General features: G+C 49.6%; 2 protein-coding genes across 2 annotated transcripts; both read right to left on the bottom strand.

Annotated features, from left to right (window-relative positions):
• Positions 1-890: 890 nt before the first annotated feature.
• LOC120844539 (beta-1,3-galactosyltransferase 1-like) lies at positions 891-1988 on the bottom strand. The gene has a single exon (XM_040216364.1). The coding sequence runs from the start codon at positions 1986-1988 to the stop codon at positions 891-893; it is 1098 nt and encodes a 365-aa protein (XP_040072298.1).
• Positions 1989-18850: 16862 nt separating this feature from the next.
• On the bottom strand, positions 18851-20329 carry LOC121047660. Its single transcript, XM_042286070.1, has one exon. The coding sequence runs from the start codon at positions 20327-20329 to the stop codon at positions 18851-18853; it is 1479 nt and encodes a 492-aa protein (XP_042142004.1).
• Positions 20330-20519: the final 190 nt, after the last annotated feature.

The raw sequence follows: 20519 nt of genomic DNA, 5'->3' as shown, positions 1-20519 counted from the left end.
ATATCCATCGCCGTCATGCCTGACTCCGCACACCACCGCAGACCACTGCCGGTTATCGTCAACAAAACCACGCGACCCCCGTCCAAGCACCACGTGACGCCTGCGCCGCTCCCCACTCCGGCGGCTTAAGACGGAGTGCTGCAGAGCGCTCTAAAAGGGAGGGGCGCACTCGGAAAGAATCAGCCGATCAGGTCACCGCACTCCCTTTCCACCACCCGATCTCGCGTGCTCTGGAAAGAGCGCTCGAGAGCGCGCAGAAAGAACCACGCGTACTCGCCATTAGTATTGCCTTAGTGCTGCGCTGTGTGGATCAACCGGCCTTAACAGTGGAGCGCAACCAAGTTAAATCCCTAAGAATTCCTGATTATTCCGAGAGATTTGCGCTTCAGCTAACACGAATGTACTTACGTTGAGCTAAGGTTCAAACTACGCTCGTATACATTAGGGAAATGAAAGGACGGGATAGCCTCCGTGCTGTTAATTTTGATAAAAAGACGTGCCAGCCACGCGAGGTAATAGCAAAAATAAGTAAGCGGTTCTACGAGCTACTAAAAATTGCTTTATATATCTGTTCATAAAGTTCTAGGAAATCGGTTAATTTACCCACAAAAATGAAAATTATCCGATACCTTTTTCGTGCGCAAGTCCTTCTGGCAATATTATCAATCATCTCATTCTAAATTTCTTTTTGCCGAATACGGCACAAAAGTTAGTCAAACCGCGATAATATTACTTGGAGTTCGCCATAAATGTAAAAATGTATGGACCATGAAGGCATCCTTCACAGCGTAGGTTTTTGTCGATGAGATTTTTTTCTTGTTGACGGACGAAGCCGTGACATTGGACACTAGGCATCAACAAACTCGACTGTTTACTTACTCTTGCTTCAATCATTTATTTGTCATTTTTGTTCCTGGAAGTCTAAAGATTAATCGTCTTTGTTTTCTTTTCTGCCGTTTTTTCCGTGTCAGACTTTCAGAAATAATTCTCCACGCCAGTTCGCTAAGCTCGGGGTAATATAGCTGACTAAGCATACTTTTTCCCGACGTGACACCCGACCAATCGTATCCGGAGAAGGAAACTAACTTGTTAATTTCAATTAGTTTCACGCCAGCGATCAAGGACGAGTCACCGGTAACGTACACATCGTCGATTGGGTGGAAAGGAAGGTAAAATGAGGCATTGTAAAGACCTCGGAGCGCACTGGACTTAAACAAGCCGACACCACCGGCACAGTACGGTGGGAACATCTTCTTGGGATACGTCTTTTCGGATAAATACCACTTGGATTTTACATCTCGTACGACGAGCGCGTTCTTGTACACGTTGCAGTGACACTCTAACTTTTCACTTGTGGAATGCGCCCTCAGATAGTTCATCACCATGGACACGTTGACCACCATGTCGTCATCAAGTTTCACCACGTACTCCGTGGACGGACAGTTCTCGATGGTCCATTTCATGCCGTAGACAAACTTGAAGGTCCGGTTTGTGAAGGAGTCCTGGAACGGTAACACCACGACGTCGCCATGTTGGGCCGCCTCTTCTTCCACCTGCTTTGCTGTGGCGCTGTCTGCGGACAGTCCAACGAAGAAGACGGTGGTCCATCGGTAGTACGTAGAGAAAATGGGATTGCTCAAGCAGCTTCGCATGATAGCTCGGCGATAAAAGTTACCAGGCGTCGAATTAACGAAAAATATGTATTTGGACCGCTTCTTGCACGTGGAAGCGGTGTTGTGGGCCGTGGGAAGATCACCCGTGTCTTCCACTGGGAAAGGCAGCCCCTCGTGTCCCAAGCGCAACACTTCCCCAGGGTTCCAGAACTTTCCACTGCTGGAGTTTGCGAAGTTCCGAAGCTGGACAGCGTAGCTGAATGGTGGTGCACAGTTTTTGTGCCGTCGTAGTGTGTATATATATGTCATCGTTGCTATTATAGCAATGAGAATCCACAATAGGCCCCGATATATCCGATATCTTCGATGCGCCATCCTCAGTGAACCTGAAAGTGAAAAATTATCATGTCGTGTATTTTTACTATAGGTACAGCTGCGTTTCGAGATTTGTGTTTGTCCTTTGTCCCCTTTGTTCCCCCTCTCCAGGGTTTATTATCGTCACAGGAATACAAACGTTATATTCCAGTTAAATTATTCCTTGTTGGAAAGCATTCCATAGAAATATTACTTGAGGAATGGGTCTCAACTTTATCGTAGCGGTATTCTCAAATACGAGATATTTATATGCCTCCATGGCAACAACCCCGCAATTTCGCAGTCGTCTTGTTGGTATTTGGGCCTGGTTAATAGATATACGTTGCTATATATAGACACTTTTTTTTTTGAAAACAGACTGAGCAGTTATACAGATGTTTTCTTATTATAATGGACGACTTACAATATGGGCGCCTTTGGGGGGGGGGGGGGGGGAGAGATGGATATGTTCTTAATTATGAGGCATGCCTGTATTTATATCTCTCGTCAGCATTTCTTAAGTATGAATTTTTTTGTGCATCTGTATAACGCACTTTTTTTAAAATAAAACTGATCAGTACAAATCATTGGGCGAGTTGGTACTAGGTATTCAAAAACATGGTAGCGCTTGAGAAGAAGAAAAAGGAGGAGACAGGAAAACGCAGCGCTCTGTGTTGTCCGCCTCTTTTGTCCTCGTTTCGAGCGCTTCTACGTTTCGAGTATTTAAAAGTTTTGCATGAACCCTTCTTAAGAAAAGACTATGGTTTTATAATAAACTTAGAGCTTGAAACTGTTATGTTCCGTGTCCCTGAACAGACATTCATCTAAAACTAAACGTATTCGTAATATGTTACTGCTTAGAGCGCTCAGCACCGTAAGCAGAAAAGTAAAGGCTCTTTCACAGGTTTTCAAGCGACGAACAAATTTGGGAAGTGTATTTTTATAGAACTAACTAACAAGCATACTCTAATTTACGCAAATAAACTCAATTAAATAGACACAAAAGGAGCAAATTCCTGCAGCTCACATATTTAGAAAAAACGTACTACTGACCCTTTAGTAGATTCTTGATTACTTCGACTGTTTACTTCTCTAACCGTAACGCGTGACTTTTAAAAAATATTTCCATCTGCTTGGAGGTCACATTGAAGCATAATTTGACGGATTTACTTACAACATTACTAATGTATCCTCAGTCAAATCTCGCAACATATAAGTACGGAGCTTCCTATGTTAGTTTGGTTCAGAAAACCACCACCTTTTAGTTTGGAAAAACAATCGGTAACTTCACTTCCATTAATTTCGAAATATGAAAAAGAAATCTTATTTTACTCTTAATTGAAGTGAAGCTGAACCCGAATGCCAAGTGAGAGAATAATTTAGTGTAACCCAGGTGCTTTCAAAGGGATGTGAGCAATTGGTCCAATGCCTAGCATGTTCAGCGTCCTCGCACTCTCATTTACCAAAATGATTCAAAATTGCTCAAGCAGTGAACATTTACATTCACTATCAGGATAGGTTGGAATACAGTCAACCGAACCGCGTGGTTTTCGGTTCATGCTGCGCAGCCTGGCGATGGGCCAGCAGAGGTTTCGCATACGGAGTAAGACCAGGGGTACAAGGTGTCATGTCCAACTCTGATATGCCTTTACTCTGATTTGCCTTTGCCCGTGGTGTCAGAGCTTTGTCTTTGCGTGCCGCAGAGCTGGCGACCCTTCGCAGTCCAGCAGCAGCGACAGCCAAACCCCTGAACTTGAGATTCTGGCTCTACGTGCTGTGCAACTGGAGTTAAAACACCCTGCCATTAAAAATTGAATCAGACGTAGTAGGCGAAACTAATCGACGTCGGTTATTGTGAATGGACATGTTTTAACGCTAATTTTAAGCAGCGAAATACGAGCGGAGCAGCCCTCACTAAATATCGCAGATCACGGACACATAAAAAAACATTGAAATTCTGGGCGGCTTTAAACGCTTCCGGATTTAACCAGCACTAGCTTAACTTACATCCAAGGGGTGCCAATGTAAAGTTACATTTATTATCGGCAGTTAAACTGTTTCTTCTAGGCAACAAAGGCTGATTCCCTCGCTCTATTGAAGTGTTACAAGTCAGTAGGCAGGGCCGGCCTTAAAGCAGCAAGCGCCCTGGGCAAACTGCAGCCGTGGCGCTCCCCCCCCCCTCCTCCCCCCCCCCCCCCCACTATTTTTGCACCCAACACCACGTTGTTTGCAAACACGCCACAGTGACCCAGCGCGAATGGTCGCGATTTTGTCGTTGTCAGTCGAAAACCACATCCTAAAAACGAACGACGTTCGCAAGCATTGAGAGTTTTGTCGGCACCGGGTTCAAAGGTTCAAGAATCAATTATAATTATTTCTTTGAATAACCAAACTTCAGCTGTGGGTCTCTCAAAGGAAGCTAACGTCTGATGAACAGAGAAAACAAAAGCACAAGTTAACCATGTCAGGTACCCTAGAGGGCAACCTTCCAAGCCTTCAACATCGCAAATAGGGCTACGTCTTGCGTCATATTGTCACGAGTGGTGACCAATAAACAAGAAATAAACAGGGATAAATAAACGTTTAATGTGGCGAACTTGTGCCAAAAATAAAAGGGTATAAAAGATAATAACAGAGCGTCGCGGGCGTCGAAGTCGGCGTAGCAGCAGAGTCGAACGCTGAGGCGAAACTGACTCGACAAGGTAGCGGGCGGCCTCTTATCTAGAGTGTGTCACTATCTCGAAGATTCGGCGAAAGCGGCTCGAGCGTCGCGTGATCGGGCGAGAATGAACACGCACTTTCTAGAAAACAAAAGCAGGAATAAATGATAGAAGTTACGTGCGGTACATGAATAGACGAGAACTTTCTGGGGGTCCGTGACCGAGCGTTGCTTTCTCAGCCCTGCGCGCGGCATTATCCCCCCCCTTTAAAAGTGCATCGTCCCGATGCAGCACAAAAACGGAAAACAAAAAAACAAAAAAAACAAAAGGACAGCAGAATTGCTAGCCGGAGTTCACAGTCCACAGTTCACTCGTCGACGAGAGTGGAGAGTCCTATTGTTCGTAATACGGCTTCAGCCGGACGACATGCACCACCTCGGGTCGCGGCTGACGTCTTGCAGATGGGCGCGTTCCGTCGGGTAGAACTTCGTAGTTCAGATCGCCGAGGCGTCGGATGATCTTGTAGGGCCCAAAGTAGCGCTTCAGCAATTTCTCACTGAGGCCGCGGCGACGGATGGGCGTCCATACCCACACCCTATCTCCGGGCTGGAAGTGGACGTCCCTGCGACGAAGGTTGTAGCGGCCGGCGTCGACGCGTTGCTGGTCTTGAATCAGGAGTCGGGCGAGCTGGCGAACTTCTTCGGCGCGTTGAGCAACCGCCTGGGCGTCGTCGCTCTCGTTGTCAGATGGCTCATGGGGCAGCATGGCGTCCAGCATGGTCGTTACCTTCCGACCATGTACCAGCTGGAAAGGGGTGAATCCAGTGGTCTCTTGAACCGCCGTATTGTAGGCGAACGTGACGTAGGGCAGCACCTCGTCCCACGTCTTGTGCTCTACGTCGACGTACATAGAGATCATATCGGCGATTGTCTTGTTGAGTCGCTCCGTCAGCCCGTTGGTCTGCGGGTGGTACGCAGTTGTACGACGATGGCTGGTATGACTGAGTCGGAGGATTTCTTGGGTCAGTTGTGCCATGAACGATGATCCGCGATCTGTAATCACAACTTCTGGAGCGCCGTGCCGGAGGACGATGGACTCAATGAAAAACTTGGCAACTTCCACAGCAGTCCCCGAAGGAAGAGCTTTCGTTTCGGCGTACCGTGTGAGATAATCTGTGGCGACGATGATCCAGCGGTTCCCCGACGTCGAAGGCGGAAAAGGACCAAGTAGATCCATTCCGATCTGCTGGAAGGGTGCAGTTGGAGGAGAAATAGGCTGCAGGAGTCCGGCCGGCCTCGTCGGCGGTTTCTTGCGTCGCTGGCACTCGTGGCATGATCGTGTGTATAGGTGGACGGTCTTGGGGAGCTTCGGCCAGTAATACTTTTCACGAATACGGGCCAGTGTCCGGCTGTAACCAAGGTGTCCGGATGTCGGGTCGTCGTGGCAGGCTTGGAAGATCTCCTCTCGAAGGTCATTCGGGATTACCAGCAACCACGGTGTGTTGTTGTCGCCGAAGTTCTCTTTGTAGAGTACACCTTGTCGGATGACGAAGGTCGGCAGTACTCGTGAGAAGACACGTGGCACGGTACTCCTGCCCCCTTCCAGGTGCTCGATTAATGCGCGCAGCTCAGGATCGTCCCGTTGACGTCGTGCCATATCGTCGGTGTTCACTGCTCCTAGGAAGCACTCGTCGTCATTGTCGTCGCTGGAGCCGGAAGGTGTTTCGACGGGGGCTCTGGACAGGCAGTCGGCGTCGCTGTGCTTGCGGCCTGACTTATAGACCACTGTCATGTTGAACTCCTGTAGTCGAAGACTCCATCGAGCGAGGCGTCCTGACGGGTCCTTCAGGTTCGCAAGCCAGCAGAGCGAGTGGTGGTCCGTGACTACACGGAACGGGCTCCCGTACAAGTACGGACGAAACTTCGTTATTGCCCAGACGACCGCAAGGCATTCTTTCTCAGTCGTGGAGTAATTTTTCTCCGCCTTGGACAATGTCCGACTTGCGTAGGCGATGACTCGCTTGATGCCTTCTTGCACTTGGACTAGTACTGCGCCCAGTCCCACGTTACTTGCGTCCGTGTGAATTTCTGTTTCCGCATCCTGGTCGAAATGTCCAAGTACAGGAGGAGTCTGGAGTCGTCGTTTCAGTTCGTCGAATGCCTGCTGTTGCTCCTCGGCCCATTCGAACTTCTCGGCGTCTTTCGTGAGATTCGTAAGTGGTGCGGAAATCCTTGCGAAATCCCGAACGAAGCGTCGATAATAGGCACAAAGTCCAAGGAATCTTCGCACGGCCTTCTTATCTGTCGGCACTGGAAATGCCGCGACGGCGCGAGTCTTTTCGGGGTCTGGGCGGACGCCTTCGTTACTAACGACGTGGCCAAGGAACTTCAGTTCGTCATAGGCGAACCGGCATTTTGACGGCTTGAGTGTGAGTCCGGCGGTCTGAATGGCTTGAAGAACAGCTCGGAGTCGTCTCAAGTGCTCGTCGAAGTCAGCTGAAAATACTACGACGTCGTCAAGGTAGACGAGACAACTCTGCCACTTCAGCCCTGCCAGTACGGTGTCCATGACACGCTGGAAAGTTGCTGGCGCCGTGCATAGTCCGAAGGGCATCACCTTGAACTCGTACAGTCCATCCGGCGTGACGAAGGCTGTCTTCTCTCGGTCCCGTTCGTCGACCTCGATTTGCCAGTAGCCGCTCTTCAAGTCCATCGACGAAAAGTATCGAGAGTGGCGCAGCCGGTCTAGAGTGTCGTCGATGCGGGGGAGTGGGTAGACGTCTTTCTTCGTAACCGTGTTGAGCTGCCGGTAGTCCACGCAGAACCGAAGAGTTCCGTCCTTTTTCTTAACCAGCACGACTGGAGAGGCCCATGGACTGCTTGACGGTTGAATTATGTCGTCATTCAGCATCTCTTGAACTTGCTGATGGATCACCTCCCTTTCCTTAGCGGAGACTCTGTACGGCGATCGATGCACAGGGCGCGCGTCGTCCTCGGTAACGATGCGGTGCTTGGCAACCGCGGTCTGGCGCACCTTCGATGACGTCGCAAAGCAGTCGCGGTATTCGGCGAGGAGGTTAACCAGCTGACGCCGTTTATGGTCCGGAAGCTTAGGGTCAATGTCGAGCTGCGCTGGCGACGTACTGTCTTGCTGGGGCGGCGAGGATTCGTCAGCAATCGCGGTGATTTCGGCGGGGTTTCGGAGTTTCTCGACGTGGCCCACGGCTGCACCTTTCGTGAGGTGTTGCGTTTCGTATCGGAAGTTCGTCACGAGGGCCACAGTCCGCCCATCCTGAAGTTCGGCTACTCCCCTTGCGACGCCTATGCCTCTTCCCAGGAGCAATTGGAGGCTTCCCTCGAGAAGAACTTCGCCACAGGAAGCTTCATCGATCCCGACAAGTACGAAAACACTCGACCGCGGTGGTAGGTTTACGTGGTTTGCGAGGACTCGGACCGTGGGTGACGTCGCTTGGGGTTCCTCCGCTGGTGGAGCTGGTTTTCGTAGCGTCAGCCGGTTTGTTCCGAGGTCGATGACGGCGTCATACTCGCAGAGAAAGTCCATTCCGAGGATAACGTCCCTCGAACAGTCTTGCAGAACGACGAACTTGACAGGGCACGTTTCACCGTGGATCTCGACGCGAGCAGTGCATCTCCCGACTGGTGTGATGAGATGTCCTCCGGCGGTTCGTATTTGGGGTCCTTCCCACGGCGTCATGACTTTTCGAAGGCGGCGGGAGAGCCTCCCACTCAAGACTGAGTAGTCTGCCCCGGTGTCCACAAGTGCCGATGCGTCGTGGCCGTCGATTATAACGTTTAGGTTGTTCGACACCGATGCAGGGACGTCGTTGTGATCCGTAGCGCCGAGAGAGTGGGAGCGCTCCGTCGTTCTTGGAGGCTCTTTACTACGTTCGTCTTCGGCAACGCCACCTCCAGGCGTTGCCGCACTTAGTTTTCCCGGCGACGCAGGGGAGACACGCTTTCTCGGCGGGGTCGTGACACTGGGGACGCTGAACGTCGTGGCGATGGGGAGCGGGCTCCACGGCGGAGAGACGACACTGGGGAGGGCGAGCGTCGGAGGTACTCCTCAATGTCGCGAGGGCGTTCGCCGTACCTCGGGCGTGGGTCGTTCGGGTGGAAACCGCGCAGCCCAAGTCGACGGTAAGGGCAGCTGCGGTAGATGTGGTCGGCTTCCCCGCAGTGGTAGCAGAGCGGGCGTCGATCAGCCGTCCTCCACACGTCGGTCTTTCGCGGCGCAGCTTGTTCTGGGTGGACGTGCGCCCGATCTTGTTGGCGTCGGGAATACTCCGGCGCTGGAGGCTCACGTCGGGGTGGCGCCGTATACTGGTGAGCTGGGGGCGATGGTCGTCGGGTAACTGCGGCGTAACTCAGCGTGGGCGGTTCGGGAGTGGCGCCGACGAGAACTTCTGGCTGCAGCGCCTGATGAATTTCGTCCCGGACAATCTCGGCGACTGAGGCCGTAGCCGGGCTTGTGGCAGCAGGTAGCAGCTTCCTGATTTCCTCCCGCACGACGTCCCGGATGATGTCGCGGATGTCCGGGATGCTGCAGCTGGACGTCGAGAGGGCAGCGAAGCCGGGAAGTCTCTGGTAGTGCGAGGCCCGTGCGTGAAGGGCACGTTCGATGTTCGTGGCTTCAGTGATGAAACCTTGGACAGTGGTAGGCGGGCTCCGCACGAGGCCCCCGAAGATGTTTTCTTTCACGCCCCGCATTAGGATCTTCAGCTTCTTTTCTTCTGGGGCGTCAGGATCCGCGCGGCTGCTCAGTCGAAGAACATCTTCGACAAAGCTAACGACGCTCTCATTAGGGCCCTGAACCCTCGCTTGAAGGAGGTCTTCGGCGCGTTCTCTTCGGTGTTGGTTGGTAAATGTTCTTCCCAACTCAGCCTTGCATTGCTCCCAGGTGGTGATTGATGCTTCATGGTTCTCGAACCAGTTCCGCGCGGTTGCTTCCAAGGCAAAGTAAACATTCTGGAGGCACTGTTCCGGTGTCCACCCATTATGGCGAGCCACTCGTTCGTACTGTTGCACCCAGTCGTCGATGTCTTCGTGGCTTTCGCCGTGGAAGGGAGCCGGTGTCCGAGGAGTGACGGGCAGGTAGACGACGGCAGGAGCGGCGGGGCTCTGCGACTGGTTGGCCATCGGCGTCTTCCTCGGCTTGGGCTTGTCCAGCAGCAAACCGTACTCCGGATCTTCTCCCTTGGTGCGGCGGCTGGCCCGAGTTTCAGGTTCCGCGCGGAGTGGTCTTCTCACTGAGCCGGAAATCGGACTTGCACTGCGGTCCCTGGGAGGGGAACGCTGCACGGGCATGCGGTACCCCGCACCTCCACCAAAATGTCACGAGTGGTGACCAATAAACAAGAAATAAACAGGGATAAATAAACGTTTAATGTGGCGAACTTGTGCCAAAAATAAAAGGGTATAAAAGATAATAACAGAGCGTCGCGGGCGTCGAAGTCGGCGTAGCAGCAGAGTCGAACGCTGAGGCGAAACTGACTCGACAAGGTAGCGGGCGGCCTCTTATCTAGAGTGTGTCACTATCTCGAAGATTCGGCGAAAGCGGCTCGAGCGTCGCGTGATCGGGCGAGAATGAACACGCACTTTCTAGAAAACAAAAGCAGGAATAAATGATAGAAGTTACGTGCGGTACATGAATAGACGAGAACTTTCTGGGGGTCCGTGACCGAGCGTTGCTTTCTCAGCCCTGCGCGCGGCAATATCCAGGCTAGGCGCTATCCTGTTTTCAATGGACAAAATTACCAATGACGATATGCTGCCATCTGCCAGGGCTGATCTTAGGTATGCTTTAATTAGCTTTAATTTTGAGAAACTCCTCTCAGCAGTGGCCCTCTGACACTGGCAAAGTGAGGAGGACCCTCAATGACACCCACGTATACGGGAATTTGTCACATAGATGGTTGTCCAGAATGAACTGGAGGACGTCCTGGCGAGCCCTGCATCCAGTGGGCAGCGGGTCCATATCACAAGAGCGAATGACATTTTAGCGAACGGAGACATTTGAGCGAATGGTCGTTTTAGCGAATAACGGGGGCGCGCGTTAACCCATCAGTCGCGCTGCGCTTTACGCCGCTTCGCGGCGACAGTCTGCGGCAACTCATTACAAAAATATGAGCTCACTTGGCCCACCCGAAAACGCCGCTTCGCGGCGTCCGACTATTCGCTAAAGTGTCGTTCGATGAAACGTGGGTGTTCGCTAAAACGTCATTCGATCAAGTGAGTGCCTCCCGTGGGCAGCAGGCTGCATAGTTAGATCAGCTCCTCGCAGAGATCTGTACCGTGGATGCCTGCACTTTCTATCTGTCTCAGACTCTCACTGGATGGTCAAGGCCTTTGCAAAGTTTAAGAAGTCCTGCTTTATCGGGAAGTCGGGTGAGGCCGTAAAGGAACCCCAGAAGCTCATGCGCTGCTCCATCTGCGTGAAGCGTTCTTCAATCGAAATCTTACGGTGTCAATCATCTCGTAGAAGAACTCACGCTTGAATTTTGTCTCGATATCATTAACCTCGTCTTGGCACTAATAACAGAATTTACGCTTTTTCCGCCGCAGTTGAGGGGCCGGTTTCATCACAATGTCAACACCCATGTTCTAGGGAAGACCGTTCGCAGTTTCCAGTTGAAGTTTCATACCCGACATCGCGATAATTGTCGATGTAATCGCTGCATGCTTTCACCAGCTGGGTGGTTGGTACGACATTCTTTGTTTTGCATTGCATGTTCTTGCTTACGACATTAACTTGAAAAAAGAAATGTCGTACCATACAACAATGTAAACGAGAAATTTAAGGTCCGTGAGCTGCACTGCAAGAGTTCGTTCTTCATGTCGGACGCAATGGTCTGCCTGCTGTGATTCCGCCATTCTCGCGCATCATTATAAATTTAGTTGTTTTTAGCGGTTTTCGGGATTCTTGCGGCGGGTTTCTGAATTTTGAGTTGGTAACACTGGTCGGCATTGCGAGTCCAGAGTCGTCGCTGGTCGCTAACACACACACACACACACACACACACAAAAAGTGAAAGCCGTTTACAACTCCCTGTAACGCCAAATTAGAGCGCAGCTCTTGAGGAGGAGGAGGGAAGGGTACTGGGGGGTTAAGTCACCTTGGGTGGGAGTCACGTGACCTAGCGGGGTCACGTGACGATGACGATGCCGATGACGTCATCAGTAACGATGAGGATGCGGATACCGATGACGTCATCAGTGACGTCACTGATGACGCCATCAGTGATGATGACAATGACGATGCGAATGCCGGTGACGTCATCAGTGATGATGACGATGACGAAGTGGATGCCGGTGACGTCATCAGTGACGTCACTGATGACGTCATCAGCGCTGATGACGATGACGATGCGGATGCCGGTGACGTCATCAGTGACGTCACTGATGACGTCATCAGTGATGATGACAATGACGATGCGGATGCCGGTGACGTCATCAGTGAGCATGACGATGACGATGCGGATGCCGGTGACGTCATCAGTGACGTCACTGATGACGTCATCGGGGGTCACGTGACCCCGGGGGTCACGTGACATTGGGTGTCACGTGACCTTGGGGGTCACGTGACCTTGGGGTGACCTTGGGGAGTCACATGACCTTGGTGTCACGTGACCTTGGGGTCACGTGACCCTTGGGGAGGGGTCACGTGACCTCGGGGTGACCTTGGGGTTACGTGACCTTGGGAGGAGGGAAGGGCGCTGGGGGGGGGGTTAGACTAACCAGGGGGGGGGTCACGTGACCTTGGGGGTCACGTGACACCCAATGCCGATGATGTCATCACTGACGTCACTGATGATGTCATCAGTGACGATGACGATACTGGTACCGATGACGTCATTAGTGACGTCACTGATGACTTCACCACTGATGATGACAATGACGATGCGGATGCCGGTGACGACATCAGTGACGTCACTGATGACGTCATCAGTGATGATGACGATGACGATGAGGATGTCGGTAACGTCACCGGCATCCACATCGTCATCGTCATCATCACTGATGACGTCACCGGCATCCACATCGTCATGGTCATCATCACTGATGACGTCACCGGCATCCACATCGTCATCGTCATCATCACTGATGACGTCACCGGCATCCACATCGTCATCGTCACTGATGACTTCATCATCATTGATGACGTCATCATCACTGATGACGTCACCGGCATCCACATCGTCATCGTCATCATCACTGACGACGTCACCGGCATCCACATCGTCATCGTCATCATCACTGATGACGTCACCGGCATCCACATCGTCATCGTCATCATCACTGATGACGTCACCGGCATCCGCATCGTCATCGTCATCATCACTGATGATGACGTCATCAGTGATGATGACGATGACGATGTGGATGCCGGTGACGTCACCAGTGCCGATGACGTCATCGGGGGGTCACGCGACATCGGCGGGGGTCACGTGACTGCAGATGGTCACGTGACCTTGGGGGGGGTCACGTGCCCCCCACGAAGTCACGTGACCCCGGTGGGGGCGGTGCATTGTGGGACATTTCCCATGATCCACCGCGCGGTTACGCCGACGCCGACGCCGCTCAAGCCGGAAACGGGCCCCTAAGAGCTGCGCTCTAAAAAAAGAAAGAACTGCGGATCCAAAAGTTCTTTACACATATTATTTTCAGTCGGTTTGAAGCCTCTGGGCACAGAGACTCACCGGATGCCCAGGGGGCATTAATTCGTTTAGCTTACTGCTAGAGACTCCAGAGCGAGCGTACCCAAAGGGCAGCTCGAATTCCGGGAGGAATCGGGTTCATTTTACCCCCGGTCAGACCTCCTGAGCGAAGGTATTCTTCGGCTCAGAATAACTTGGCAAAGGGCGAAGCCTACATTTCCTGCGAGTCAATCAGGGACTCTGACCGAAGCACGTAATAGCTAAGAACAAAAATTCGTTCCAATAGTATTTTGGCCTGTGACTCGCTCCGACACACTGATTGGCTCGCCGATGAGTTTGGCGCCACCGTTTGATAACTTGCGCTAAGAGTGCGGCATGCTGGCTCCATCACTTTTTGCGAGTAGGTTTAGTCCGCTCGTAATTCGAGAGCTGTGCGGAGGTGATCGCTTGCCTAGTCGTTCATGATTCATTCCATGGTGCTTTGAATCTCACGGAGGAGAGGTTCTGTATAGTGAAACATCCGCAGGTGGCTGCGAGTTGATGGACGTAAGTTGTAACAAGAACGTAGTCGTTGGTTTTGCGGCCGAAATGCCAAACGGCGAGCGACACCACCCTTCGCGATGCGGTCGTTTTTTTGTTTTTTATTATATCCCCTCGGAGGTTTGAGCCCTGCATGACCTGGCGGCCCTTTCGGCGCCCCCCTATGAATGGCGCCCTGTGCGGCTGCACAGGTCGCCCACCCCAAAGGCCGGCCCTGTCAGTAGGGCACGTTTAACGCCTGACTAACACGCAGCATGGTCGGTAAAAGATAAAGCACGTTACTTCGTACACCAAAACAATACTGACCTTTACGAATCAGAGGGTTTATTTAGGTAGAAGCCTCCAATCTGTAGCTCGACCAGCCCTAGAGCAGTAAACGCAGTGTTTAACTTAAGCAGCGCACGTTTATGTTGGTTTTCTCGTTGTTTTCTTTAAGTGGAACGAAGTGGAACATAGAAACCTTACCTTCTGCTCGATGGCATGTACAATTTCTTCAAATATCAAGTGCGATGAGCGACTACATCTTCCATTGAAAGCTCTGTTTGCCGTGCTGTCTATACCGCTTTCCCGGTTACACAGGAGTCTCGCTTTATGAACAGATGCGGACAACTCAACTCTAACCTTCGTTGACCGGCGCACCCATATAACACGCAACAGCTGCGGCATTAAAGCTGCAAAACATAAAAAGAGCATTCGCATTCAAAGAAAGCTAGGCGGAAACCTACGAACCTATACACGTTTCCTAAAAACGCTCCTAGGCCGCCGCCATGTTGCTGATGATGATGCGGCTGGTGCGACTCTCGCGCCCTCTATCAGCAAGAAATGTTCTGCCACTCTCTTGGACTGTGAAGACCCGCTCAGCGCGGTTCTCTACCTACGTTTTCGCGGTTTTATATTCGACGTTTTCTGGCCTCTCTTGAAAGTTCCACTTAATTTTTTTTATGCGTGCTGATTACCTGTGCTATCTTCCATTGAGAGAAATAAGACTGGTGCCTGCCATTCAAGCTTTTCTGTTCGATTTTCACGGAAAACGAAGGAGGTGAACGACGTCGAACGACCCTCGACACGAATTTGCGAACATTGTTCTACGTTGCTTAGCTACGATGTATCCATAGCCATGGATACATCGTAGCTAAGCGAAATTCAATTAGATATGTTGCGGGAGTGGGTGAAGGTCCGTTCACACTCATGCGCCCTCTTAAAACTGGGTTCCTTAAAACCTCTTACAACGAGAGGACACACTGGCGCCATCTGTTGGGTAGCAGTGCAAACTTGGTGGTCCGGCATATTTTCTATCTCTCTCGCGCATTATCCTTTCTTTCTTTGCTCGAAAACCTTTTGTCAACGTTATAAACGAGCCTTTCTCATGGGTTTTACGCACATTTGACGTCGAAAATACCGCAAAACCTTCGCTCTTGTGAAATGCAGTTCCAGGGTCACCGCATAGATGGCGCCAGCGTGCCAGTGTGTTCTCTCGTCCTAAGAAATTTTAAGAGGTTTTAAACAAGGCTCCTCTCTCAGTCGTACTCGGTTGCAAGAGTGTGAACGGCCTTGACGTGGGCCCGTTGCGACGCTGGTCGAAACGGGGAAGTCTGTGTGTGCTTGGATGCTCCGTGCGATGCTCCTCGGCACCGCACTCATCCACGAGCACACACACTTGGGGGGCCTGCAGAGCCACTCCGAGCTCTTCCCGCGTCCCGCCGCACCCGCTGTCGCACCCAACTTTCGCGTCGCGTCCACCCACCGGTCCAGTCTCGGCATACACTGTCTTGACTCGGATCGAAACCAAGCCGAGGTCGTCACTTTTCTATTTCTTTTCTTGTCAAAACAACAAAAAAAGAAAAAAAAAAAGAAGAAACCGCTCGAGTTAGGGACAAAACATTCCGCCGACCCTTCCTCGAGTCGGAACCTCTCCCGCAGTTCCTAATTTATTTATTTATTTATTTTATTTATTTATTCGGTTACCTACAGCGCCCTTAATAGGGCATTATTGTAGGGGGGAAGACAGTACAAGATATACACAGATGCATAGTACATAATAAACAGCAGCCTGTGTGACGCGGGAACAATGACAATGACAGCAATAGCAAACTATGTAGGTGATACCACCACAGCAATTTTACAACAAAAACACCAAGAAAAAGATGATACGAGATTGACAGCAAAAACTAATTTAACAGAAAATTTTGCAGCGTTGTAAAAAATGAGAAACATGGAGCAGAGACAATTTCAGCTGGTAAGTTGTTCCAATCATGTACTGTACGGGGAAAGAAACTATACTTAAATATGTTTATTCTGCACCTGTATTCGTGGACTTTCAGAGGGTGATCTGTACGGGGAGACACATAAGTTGGTTCTTTTATGTATTGTTCTTTATTAATGCCATTTCTGTTATTAAATGTGTTGTAAAATAAGGACAGTCTAAGATATTTTCGGCGGTCAGCAAGCGAAGGCCACCCTAATTTAGTACACATAGCAGACGAGCTTTTTGAGACATCATAATCGCCAGTCACAAACCGCGCTGCACGTTTTTGTATGCGTTCGAGCTCATCTATACTTGTCTTAGTGTAAAGATCCCACGCGGTGCAAGCATATTCTAAAATCGGACGCACGTTTGCCATATATAAAGTTTCTTTGAGTTTTGCAGGCGCTTGCCTAAAGTTGCGTTTAAGGAAGTTTAATGTGCGGCTGGCTTTAGAGGACAGGTAATTAACATGAGAGTTCCAGGATAGTTCGCTGGAAAAGAGAACGCCTAGATATTTATATTGTAAAACAACAGATAAGCTTGTGCCACCAAGAAAATATTCCGTGAGAAGCGGTCGTCGTTTGTTAGTAAACCTGACCAGATTGCATTTGTTTAGGTTCAGAGTCATCTGCCATGTTTGACACCAGGATAGAATAGAGCTTAGGTCATTTTGCAAAAGTTCAGAGTCCGCTTCACATGTTATGTCACGGTAAACGCAGCAATCATCGGCATATAATCTGACGGAACTAGAGATATTCACAGCTAAATCATTTATGTATATCAAAAAAAGAAGGGGACCGAGCACAGATCCTTGTGGGACACCTGATAAGACGCTTACATATGACGAATTCAAACCGTCGAGGACAACATTTTGCTTCCTGCCAACGAGATAGGCTTCAAGCCATTTAAGGAGTGTATTTGGAATATGAATGGTAGATAATTTTTGCAGCAATAGAGTGTGTGATACTGAATCAAATGCCTTTCGGAAGTCTAAAAAGACACAATCAACTTGGCTACCATGGTTTATCGATGTAGCGATATCATGGGTAAACTCTACTAATTGTGTATCGCAAGAATATCCAGTCCTAAAGCCATGTTGCGTTGGGTGAAAAAAATTATTACCTTGTAGGTGACTAATTAAGTTAGTGTAAATAATGTGTTCTAGTGTCTTGCAGGAAACGCTTGTTAGAGAGATAGGTCTATAGTTAGAAGTTTTTGTTTTGTCTCCACTTTTATGTACAGGAACTACATTTGCATTTTTCCAATCAAGAGGTAACTCACTTTGTTCAAATGATTTTCTAAACAACACTATTAGATATGAAGCGACAGAGGGGGCACAATTTTTCAGAACATAGTTAGAAATGCGGTCTGGGCCAGGCGCTGAGCCTACCTTGATCTTCTGTAAGAGCAAAGTGATGCCGTGCTCTGAAAACTCTATGTCATCCATAAGTGAAAACCCATTGAAATTCCTTAGACTATCAACCATGCTGCCTGGCTGAGTGAACACTGACTGGAAGTACAAGTTGAAGCTTTCAGCCTTGCCTTCTCGATCGTTGCTATAGTCTATGCCATCCACTACATCAGGGATAGTAATATTAGAATTTTTCTTGTTTTTTACGTATTTCCACACTTCCTTAGGATTTCTTTTGACTTTTTCAGAGAGAGTTCTTTCATACTTGTTTTGTGCCTTGCGCATTTCTTTTGCTATGTTCCTATTCATTTCTTTCATTTTAAGGTAAAACACAGTTTCCCTCGATTGACAATACCGGCGAAACAAACGATTCTTTTTGCTTATCAATGTTCGAAGTTCTCTATTCATCCACGGTTTATCGTTTCGGCGCTTTGCCAATATGATACGTGATGGAACAAACGTCTGGGTTAAAGATAAAATTTTTGTCTTAAAAAGATTCCACGCTGAATTAATATCTAAAGCTGAGGTATGCAGCAGGAATTCTGGAAAAAATTCATCTAGTTCACTCGATAGCGAACCGTAGTCCCCGCTTTCATAGAAAAACACTTTCCGTGGTTGTGAACTGCGACGGCGCGTTGCATTACAGCACATTTTTGCGACAACAACCTCATGATCGCTTATACCAGGTATTGTAAGAACAGAGGAAACAATATTACGGTCACTGCATAAAAACAAATCTAGCACATTAGCACTCGTAGGACCAAGCCTTGTTGGCGTTTCCACAAACTGTAATAATGAGTGTGCATTGATCATATCACGAAAAGCTGAATAAAGAAGAGACGTGGTCTGAATGATTGGCTGAAAAGAGACCCATTCTACATTTGGCAGGTTAAAGTCGCCTGCAAGAACGGTATATGTTGCCTCAAGGCTCAAAAGGATATTGCTTAGCTGAAGGAGGGGCTGTGCAGTGTTTGCGCCGGGTGGTCTATAAAAGGAACCAAACGCTACAGAGGAGCCATCCTGGAGCATAACTTTACACCAAACAGTTTCACATGTGTTGCATTCGATATTGACAGAGAGGCTACTAAGACTATTATGAATAAGGACAAAGACACCTCCACCGTGCACGCTGCGATCTTTCCTGTACGTGGTATACGTGGATGGAAATATTTCACTGTCCATTATTGTATTATCGAGCCAGGACTCTGTGCCAAGGACCACGTGTGGCTTTATTGTTTCCAAGAGGGAGGCAAATTCTATTATTTTGTTCTTTAGGCTCCGACAATTCACAACAATGCAAACCAAGTCATTATTATTGACAATTCTTTGTTTGTGGCTATTAATCGGTAGTGGTTATCTCTCCATCCTCGTCACAGTGTCTGTAGTACTGTCATTAATGAAAGTCTGATTAGCCATTTTTAGCTTGTTGAAATGCAGTTTGAAGTCCCCTCCGCGGTCCTTAGCAAACTTAAGCAATCTTTGTCTTTCCAAGCGAACTTTTTGCGAGTAGTCTTCACTAATCGAAAACTCCGATCCTTTTAGCCTTCCAACGACTGAGAGTATTCGCTGCTTATCTTGAAATGATAGGAACTTCACTATCACGGGCCGCTTTTTTGTGAGCGTAAAACGCCCTAGTCTATGAGCTCTTTCGATCGCAGCAGAATCAATCTGGATGTTCAGTTTTTCAGAACAAAATGACACAATTCTTTCCTCTGAAGTAGCCCATGTCTCATTTTGAACGTCTGGAATGCCAAAAAATATTAAGTTGTTTCTGCGAGACCTATTATCTAGGTCATCGTGAGAGTCCTGTAAGGTCGTGATACTTGAGGCAAGCTTATCGGATTGAGTTGCAAGGCGTGCCACTTCAGTCTTTAGCGGGAGTACGGAAGCTACATTATCTTCAACCTGCTTTATCTTGTCTGTTAGTGCCGTCACCTTTTGATCGAGAATCTGCTGGTGATTTCTAATAGAACGGACTTCTTCAAGAATTTCCGAATGTCTTTGTTGCATTGACGGTATGGTCATGATAACGTCAAACATCTGCTTTTCCTGCTCGGGAGACAGGGGCCCTGGGTTTTGCTCTACGTCACCGGCAAGCAAAAGAAGATTTTGGACAAGACGCGTACATCCCAAACAAAACGAGGTCACGAAACGCACAATCACAGTCGTAGTGGGTTCTGGCGCCGATTTCTTGAAAGGTTTACCGTTAATAGGAAGGTAAGAATAACACACCTGAAGGAATATGAGGCGTAAGTTTCTAGCGGCCATGTCGGCGCCAGATCCCGAAGTGACAGGGTGCGACAGCAGTTTTTGTAGTTTTCTGCCGTGATCGAATGCCCATGGTTGCCAGTCGATGTGATGGTCGAGAAGTGCCGGCAGCGCTGTCATGTCCAGCGGCGAGGGCTCATCCCAGAACACAAAGGCCGGGCAAACTTGTTCTTGGTAGGCGTTGTCATCCGAGACGAAACACGTCGTCGCTGCAGCGTCATGGAAGGCTGCCACGAACCACACCACCTGAAGGAATATGAGGCGTAAGTTTCTAGCGGCCATGTCGGCGCCAGATCCCGAAGTGACAGGGTGCGACAGCAGTTTTTGTAGTTTTCTGCCGTGATCGAATGCCCATGGTTGCCAGTCGATGTGATGGTCGAGAAGTGCCGGCAGCGCTGTCATGTCCAGCGGCGAGGGCTCATCCCAGAACACAAAGGCCGGGCAAACTTGTTCTTGGTAGGCGTTGTCATCCGAGACGAAACACGTCGTCGCTGCAGCGTCATGGAAGGCTGCCACGAACCACATCACCTGAAGGAATATGAGGCGTAAGTTTCTAGCGGCCATGTCGGCGCCAGATCCCAGAATTAGCGGGTGCCGCGAAACAGCACCCAGCCGATGGCCCCAGCTCTCCCGCTCAACCCGCGGCGCAAGGAGCGACCGACAACCGGATGCGTTCCCTCACGAAAACTCCAAAATAGAGAAAAATGGTCGAATTCTGCGACAACGTGGTTCATCGACGGGCAAGCGGTGAAAC

Source organism: Ixodes scapularis, unplaced genomic scaffold, assembly GCF_016920785.2.
Source record: "Ixodes scapularis isolate PalLabHiFi unplaced genomic scaffold, ASM1692078v2 PGA_scaffold6__148_contigs__length_123643588, whole genome shotgun sequence".
Classification (NCBI taxonomy): Eukaryota; Metazoa; Arthropoda; class Arachnida; order Ixodida; family Ixodidae; genus Ixodes; species Ixodes scapularis.
The sequence above is the reverse complement of the archived record's forward strand: the minus strand, read 5'-3'. Positions and strand labels throughout refer to the sequence as shown.